General features: G+C 44.6%; 1 protein-coding gene across 1 annotated transcript in view; it reads right to left on the bottom strand.

Moving 5' to 3' along the window:
• Positions 1–7931, bottom strand: part of DPY19L1 (dpy-19-like 1 (C. elegans)) — a 145780-nt gene extending 137849 nt beyond the window's left edge. Inside the window, exons 1-2 of the mRNA XM_012638754.1 lie at positions 7589–7931; positions 6406–6436 (exon numbers count right to left, since the gene is read on the bottom strand). Of these exons, the coding sequence (XP_012494208.1) occupies positions 6406–6436; positions 7589–7886 (329 nt within the window). The 5' untranslated portion in view covers positions 7887–7931. The remainder of the gene's footprint in view (positions 1–6405; positions 6437–7588) is intronic.
• Between the last annotated feature and the right edge of the window lie 882 nt (positions 7932–8813).

Raw genomic sequence — 8813 nt, 5'->3', positions numbered from 1 at the left:
TATTAAAACTCACAGAAAAAGATTCTGCCATTTGACACTGAAAGACTGTATTACAAAAAGCAATGATTACTGCTAGGAAAATGCAGTGCAGAACAGTACACTTTAAGCACATTTGAATTAGAACAAAAATATGAATAAAGCCTAACTCTTCTCAATTGCAACAATCTTCACAAATTAAAAATTTGTCTAGATAGCAAGTTTTCAAAAGTAATTGGTCAAGTTGATTTATAAACTGTGTTTATGATATAGTTGGTGCTATTATAAAATAGTAGATAAAATCACACCCATCCCGTTCAGTACAGTGAACCACACTAAAATTTCTATAAGTGATTTTGCTGACAGCTATGCTATTATGTTACCATTCACTGCTATAATAAGTTAAAATTACAAAATGCTGTCCAAGCATTTATTATGTGATGGTCATAGTGCTAAAAAACACACCTGACAATTGGCAACTTGGGAAGAAAGTCAAACACCGAGAAAGATGTCAGACAAACATGAAGATATATGAGCTGTTCATTCAAATGCCCTCAGGAAAAAAAAATAATAGTGATAATGCTGAGAAAATAAAAAGCAGTATTAAAGCACAAAAATATGCTATAATATTTGTTGGTTTATGTACTCTGAAAATAGAGTCTTTTACTTTTTAAAATTTCTATTCAATGATTCTTGATTGAATTATGAAAGGTCATACATGGAGAACTAATCTTCCCTATGAAATGATACTGCTCTTATGGGATTAAACAACAGCATAAAGGTCCGGACCTTGAAATAGATGTAATTTTACTAGCTTAATGGCTAGTAACCAGCAGAAAGAAATGGTTCTAAGAGTAACTAAACAAAACTAGTAGACTCGTCCCTTGGAAGAGTGATGTTCCAATGGTTTGGGTAAAGTACAAGCTGAAGGAAAACGATGATCTAGCAAATAAGAATTTAGGATCAAACATATAAATAATAAAGCCTAAAGCTGCCTCACTTGGAACTACATACACAGGCTTATAGTCTCTATGATAACGTGAGTATAGTCGGCCCTCCATATCTGTGGGTTTCACATCTGCGGATTCAACCAATCTCAGATTGAAAATATTTGGGGAAAAAAATGCATCTGTACTGAACACATACAAACTTTTCTTCTTGTTATTAATCCATAAACAATAAAGTATAACAGCTATTACCTACCATTTAAATTGTATTGGGTACTCTAAGTAATCTAGAGATGATTTAAAGTATCAAGAGGATGTGCACAGGTTATATGCAACTACTCACCATTTCATATCAAGGACTTGAGCATTCCTGGATTTTGGTATCTGAGGGAGGTCCTTGAACCAGTTCCACACAGATACTGAGGGACAACTGTATCTCATTTATCATAACTTTCAGAGACATTAATATGCCTAATACACTCATTAAAAGACATTAATGCAGCCTAATAGGATAAGTGTTTAAAATGTATGGAAGCCATTGTTCAAATTTTAGCAACATCCAAATACACATAGGTACATAATTAAAAATTTATCTCCTTTCAGTATTGATGTCATATTACTAGCCAAAAATCAATCACAAATTGATAATACATCCTTATTTTCACACAAACTAAACTCATCACATTTGTTATTTGAGTGCTTATGAGCATCATATATTCAGAAATCTTCTGTTTCTTTTCATAATAAAACAGGTTTAGGTGATTATAAACATTCTTTAGAGTTAACCAGAAATCTATTTTAGGAAGAAAAAATCGTTTTAAACATTAAAGAAATTCTTTAAAATCCCAAATTCCCATCTTGCTCACTGGCTTTCCCTCTGTCAAAAGGATTTGTTCTGTAAAATCTGGATTCAGTCAAAAGGCCACACTCAAGGATCCAGAAGGCCACATGTGGCCCTAAGGCCACAGGTTCCCCACTCAACAAAGCCTGGCACAGAGTAAGCCCCATATCAGTACAAGATGCTATCATTCCCATGAATATAAGAATATGAATTCAATTCCCATAAATTTGAAGACCACCTGTTCTCTGACAACTCCCTACTTTGTCTCCACTTAGACCTTTTCTCTCATGTCCCATCATCAACTTGACATTTCTACTTGGACATCTCACAAATGTCTCAAAGGTAACATGTCTAAGATAGAATTCTTGATCTTTTCCTTCAAGCCTGTCCCCTCTTCCACACCTCCCATTCCTCATCTCAGTGAATGCCACCATTATTTACCCAATTACAGCGGCCAAAAACCTAGAAATTACTCACAACTCTTCTCTTTCTGTTACTCCAAGCCCAATTCATCAGTAAGTCTTACCATTTCTATCTCCAAACTATATCTCAAATCCACCCCCTTCATCCAGGCCAACAACTCTCTTGCTAGGTACCTGTAAGAGTCTCCTCACTGGTTTCTCTGCTTCTGTCCTTGCACTGTCAGAAACCATTTTTCTGAGAGCAGATTTCTCAAAGTAAAAAATTTAATCTGACACGCTCCTGTTCAACACTCCTCAATGGCTTCTCACTGCAGTAGGAATAAAATCCAAGCTCCCTATCAAGATCTGGTCTGTGTCCCTCTCATTTTGATACACCACCACCCTCTCTTCTTTCAACATGCTAAGCTCCATTCTACCTTAGCACATGCTATTCATTGGTATACTCTCCCTTCCTCTGTGCAGCCAACATCTTTTCTCAACTTTAAGGCTATCTCCCCAGACCTCCTTCCTGACCCTATTTAAAGTGGGTATTTCCTATTTGTTTTTTTCTATCTCAGCAGCTTCTTTCCTCCAATGCACTTACTACAATGTGCTATTATTTTCATTTATTTGCTCCCCCCACCAAGAATGTAAGTTCTCATGAAGGTAGGGGGTACAGAGTCTCATTTTCCATTTTATCCCTAATAACACCTGTCACAGGAGGCATTCAATAATTGGTGAATATGAATGAGCCTACTGTCCAGTTTTTCATATATTTTTCTCATTTACTCTTTTGCATAACCAAAACATTTATTATCCCCATTTTAAAGATGAGGCAACTCAGAGTGAGAAATATTAAGGGAGTATAGAACGAGCTGATGAGTGCAGAAACAGGATTCACATGCAGGTCGGTACTGAAATGCCTATGCTGCTTCCACCATGCCACAGTGCTCCACCCATCCCAGTTCCCAATACCTGGGCTCAACTTTCTGCTTCCACCCAGTTTTCTACCCCTCACCTAAGAAGTCACAAGTCCTTCCTACCATACGGGCTTTAAGGCTCTCCCAAGTTGTGGATAATAAGACCAGTGGCCCTACACGTTGCAATTTTGCCTCCCAGGGTACACTGCCCAATATCTGGAGACATTTTGGTTGTTACTACTGGGGAGGTACTACTGGTATCTAGTAGGTAGAGGTCAGGGATGCTGCTAAACATCCTTCAATGCACACGATAGCCCCTGCCACAAAAAATTATCTGGCCCAAAATATCATCATGCTGAGGTTGTGAAGACCTGCCAATACAGAACCAGGTTAGAGCAGGAGTGCAGGGGCCACTGACCGTGGGAACCAGGCAGGTGATATAAATGAGTCAAACAGGACTAATGTTATTTTATCATCTATCTTTTCCATACTCAGGTTACCTTATTTTATTGTTTGGAAATGGCATCTTATGCTATAACCTTTCACCACAAACATGCTTTGTTGCATGTTTAATATGTATATTTTTCATTTCCACAAAGGAAATGAAAAATTTTCTCTTGAAACAGAGAGCCTCCTCCAGCTATCCTTTTGTCTTCCATCTTTTAATAAGCGACATGGATACAAAAAATGTTCACTCTTAACTCAAAGTACCTGCCACATCTGATGATAAATATGACAGCTCTAGCTTGGGGGAAACAACAGAGACTAGGGGAAACTGTGGTAAAATGGACTGTCCATGTCCCCATTTAAAAGGGGGCTGGGATTTACAGTTCCAGAAAATTGCTGCCATATAGGAACATCAGCTCAGTGATGCTAGACAGTCTGTTTCTAAAGGGGGGCAGGACATTAAACTGTAAAAACTGATGCTTCCCTCCACCACCACCACTACTGCCACCACCATTCCCATCCCACGTTCAGATTTAATTTGGTTTGATGTGAGGCCTGGATACCAGAATGTTTTAAAGATTTCAAGTGACTTTTGTATACAACTAAGATTGTGAAGCACTGGTTTAGTCCAAGTCTCCATTTTACATGTGCACAAACTGAGGCTCAGAAAGCTAAATGCTTTGCTCAGGCACCCAACTAGTTTGAAACAAGTATAGCATCAGAACACAGTTCTTGTAAAGCAGTGTTTTCATAACACTGGATTAAAATGTTATGGGTCAGAACACTGGATCATGAAATCAACTTAATTGTTTATAAAGAACAATTGTTTTTAAAGGCTAGAATAGAAAATCAGAGCATACTGCACATTACAAGGGGTAAATATTGTTACATGAACCTTTTGTTTTTATATACATGCATATGTACCAGTTAGTCTCCATTTAACTCTCCAAATCCATTCTTTTCCCTTCTCCACCTTGTTCCCAGTCCCAGGAGACTGACCCTACAGAGAGGTCCACCTGCTCCACTTGCCTAAGGGTTTCTAGTAGGTTCAGCCAGTGAGAAGCACTAAAAGGAGCCCAGAGGGTGGGAGGAGAGTGTTCTTTCGGGTCACACTTCCTGGGTGACCTTGCTCCCACAGCATAGCTCTGGTGTATCTTTACCTCCTGATAAAGCTCCCCTTCAGGCCCAGAGGTGGTAGCACCTTCCCATTGTTGACAGTCCTTGGGTGATGATTTATTATCCTTTGTGGGTTCCTTAAACCTACTCGTGCTTCTGAAAACAGTCCATTTATTAAATCTGTTTCCTGGCAGAATACTGACATACATAAATAGATCAACAGACACACAGACACATGTATATATGCACTGAATTGCATTTTCAGTATTGTGAGCAGGTTTAATGTAAAATGTATTGTTTATAATGTGGGCTGTGACCAAAAAAGTTTAAGAAACATTGTCAAGGTTCTTACTACACTGCTGCCTCCTCTGGCTGATATAGGGAGCTACTGGGTTGAAACTTCTAAAAATAAGCATTTCAAGAACCCCTCTTTGCAAATGTTAACATTAAATTAAGTAAATAATGTCCAAAAAGAAGAAAACATATAAATTAAAGGAGATCTTTTTTAACAATGCTTAACACTGCCCAACAAAGGAAAGGGCCACCGTGGTAGGCAGCAAGTTCCTTAGAGCTTAGCACATGAAGAGAGCCCTGGTTAAAAATGTGCATTGCCATAACATCACGGAGCTTCAAGTTAAAAAATTTCTTCCTAAATAGAAATGAATCCATTTTTGTCTAGCTTAATATTTAATTGTTGTCGTACTTGATCTTTTTTTTTTTTTTTTTTGGTCAGTTACAAATTAACTCTTGATGAACGAAAGATTATGCAATTCCACTCAATGTGGAAACCAAAGAGCTATTTTAAAGTCCCACACTAAAGTACTGTACTGTGTCAGCTCAACACTCATTCTGTGAAGGAGAAGAGGAAGAAATGAGGCAGCTTTCAAAAATGTTTAAACTCTGTTCCTATCTGCAGGATCTGAGTGGCTTTTTGATACTTTGGCAGGGTATGATCATGGAGAAGAAACAGGTCTGATAGTTAACTATGAGAGTACAGAGACAGAGAAAGAATCAGACACCCAGGTCCAATCATTCAGCAGAACCATCTCTCAAGGTGTGGCCTCATGTAGATGGTTAACAAGGACAGAAAGTCTCAACTTTGGTCTGTTCATCCAACCTCCATACATCTGATGCCTACTGTCCAAGGTACATTCAAGAATGTGTGCCACATTCACTGAATCTCATTCAGTGTTCAAAGGGGCAAGTCAAGCAAAGCATCGTACTGTTATACTAATACAAAACTGTATTTAGGTATGGGCTAAATCCAAATATAAGTCATCCAATATAAAAAGATTCAAAGGAAATGCAATTATAAAAAAACAAAATATGCAGAAATATGGCAATACATAGTATATTATTCTACAATTTGTTATTGTAACCTACCTGAAAAAGCAATGTCATTGTATATTTTACTACAAAGTGAATGTTTACACTAGCCATTTAACAAAAATGCAACTTCATTCTGTCACCAGATCTCAAATCACTATTATGCATTTGCTTTTATTATAGCAACTACAATTTGTCAAATGCTTTAAACACAAAGTACCTTCCCATGTATCACCCACCCCTTTCAGTTATGCTCCCCAGATGTCCCTGTGGAGTAAATCTGGCATGTGATAATCCCACCTAGCAGAGAAGGAAAGACTCACAAAGGAAGTAACTTGAAACAAACCAAACTGAACCACGATGTACTGGATCATGAAGGCTCTGCCTCATCCACTGTATCATGCTGCCTCCCCAAGGTGAACTTATCTAACCTGCACACTAGCCAGGTTTTCGAGCTCGCTACTGAAAAAAAAAAAAAGAAAGAGAGAGAAAATGTGCTGAAAAACTGTATTTTTCTAGGCTTGAATCTCCTATAGAAAAAAAGTACCCTAATAACAACCTCCCTGAGCCCATTGGAACACACATACAGAAATGACTCTGGCTTTTTATTACCGAGTACCTTCTGGCGGTGGCTATTACCCCAGGAGAAGCCAATTTGCTGTGTTCTATTCTTCCGCCTATACTGAACCCCAAACTCTTAGCTAACAGAAGTTACGGTCATTACAGGAATTTGAAAATACAGTAAGCGATAACTCACCATTATTTAAATAATTCAGTAGCCACAGTCTATTATATAGGAAAGGCAGTGTTACAGCATTTCACTAGCTGAGTTAGAAAAAATAGGCCTACTATCCAAACCGCTATAACTTGCCTTATCAGAATGTCCATCAAGAAACAAAGAAAACCTGAAATGGGTCCATACATGTAAATGCTTCAACTTTTTTTCAGCACATTGTTAACACATTATCCATTTGGTGCCTGGCAGAGTGAAGGGAGGAGAGTCCTCCTCATCAACAGTTCCTAGGTCAGCAGGGAGGATTAAGGCTCGGCGACCAAAACACAACACAACCTGGAAAGTGACGTGTCGAGGGGAATTACAAATAAAGTACCACTGGCGGTGTTTGCGACCAAGAGGAAAAAAGCACGCTGAAATTTAATTATAAGTTTAAGCAACTTTCTAGCACATGGACGTGAGTTTGCTTTGAGCTCCACGGAATCGTTTCCAAGCCAAAGCAAACCATCCTCGCGGTGAGGGGCCAAGATAACGGGAAGGCGGACGGTCGCACCAATCAGCAGCGCCCAAGTCTCGTTAGCTCAGACCTGCCTGTTTGCGTCCAGGCCGGGCAGCTGTTGATCTCAGGGACATTTTTTAAAAGCCCAGAAAGAGAGCGGGTGGGAAGCGTGCGAGGGCTGAGCCCGGGGAGAGGTAGGGGAGCAGGAGGTAAGATCGTCCCAGGAAAAAAGTCAGGCTGCAAACTGGCGGGGACCGGCCGGCGGGGCTCGGCGCGGCGGAAGCGGGAGAAGAGGGGAAGGAAGCCAGGGAAGGGGAGGAGAGGGGGCCTGCGCCTCAAAGTTCCGCGTCCCGGCGGCGCCCGCGCGCTCGGGGCTGCTCACCTAACAGGAGCGTGGTCCAGGTCCGGCCGCGCCCCGCGCGCCGCAGGCCCAGCGCCCCGCGCAGCCCGGCCGCCAGGCGCCCCCCAAGGCCGCCCCAGGCGAGCGGCGCGGCGGGCTCGGCGCGGGGCCCCTTCCTGCCCGCGGCGCCCTTGCGCCCTGGGGACGGCGGCGCGCGCTCGGGCCCCGGCTCCCCGGCGCCGATGTCCGGCGCTCCCCTCAGCGGCGACTGCGAGGCGCGGGGCGGCTGGGGAGCCTTGGGAGCCGCCTCCCGGTGCTTGTTCCGCGCCTGCAGGACCATCTTGGCATAGTCGCTCCCGCTCGCTGCGCGCGCCCGGACGGCGGCCGAAGAACAGCGGGCTGGCGGGGCGGCCGGGCGCCGCTCACTCTTCTGCGGGCGGGCGGAGGGCGGGCCTGTCCCTCCCCGCGGGCCGGGAGGCGGGGAGAGCAGGAAGGCCGGGCGGCGGCTGCCTGCCTGGCGGTACGGCCGGGAGGCGGCGCCGGACTCGCGCGCCCGCCGCCGTTGCCGCCGCTCCGGTTGTCACGGCGACCGCAGAACGCCGGGGGGCGGGGGCGGGGACACCCTGTGAGCGGCCGCGGCCCCGCCCCCGCCGCCCCTCCGCGCCGGACGCGCGCTCTGGGACGGCCAACGCGCACGCGCACACTTCCGGCGCGGGCGGGGCCCGACCTCGAGGCCGCCAGGCGACCCCGTCTCTGCTCAGGGCCCGCGCGGGGCTCCGCTGAAGTGAGGCCGCAGACAGCCTTCCGGAAGCGGCCGCACCTCCTTTGTGGGAGTGGCGGGGCAGGAGGAAGCGCCTTCTGGAGGTGGAGGGCGTCGGTGGAAGTTTCGGAGTCTATTAAGGCTGCGCGTGGAGCCCGCGCGGCCCGGGGGGCGGGGGCGCGGCGGCCGGACCCCCGGAAGGCGCCCCGGGACGGCCACGGAGGGGCGCTGTGCGCGCGCCCTGGGCTCTTCGTTCGCCCGGCGCTGTGTCTCGGTTTACTGCACAGTGTGTGGCCGCGCTACTTAGAACGCCGCCGGCGCTGCCCCTAGTTCTTGGATGCGAAGACCCGGCACGACCCACTTTAAAATAACAAAGTATGTCGCGGGGCGCTGATAAAGGTCGAGGCACAAATGTAAACTGACAACCGGGATCGGGGACCAGGCTGAAGATGATAAATGGAACGGCCCGAGCAGGAAAGATTATCAACAAGTATGTTCAGTTTGTTG

This window comes from Propithecus coquereli, unplaced genomic scaffold (assembly GCF_000956105.1).
Source record: "Propithecus coquereli isolate 6110/MARCELLA unplaced genomic scaffold, Pcoq_1.0 Scaffold134, whole genome shotgun sequence".
Lineage (NCBI taxonomy): Eukaryota > Metazoa > Chordata > Mammalia > Primates > Indriidae > Propithecus > Propithecus coquereli.
The sequence above is the reverse complement of the archived record's forward strand: the minus strand, read 5'-3'. Positions and strand labels throughout refer to the sequence as shown.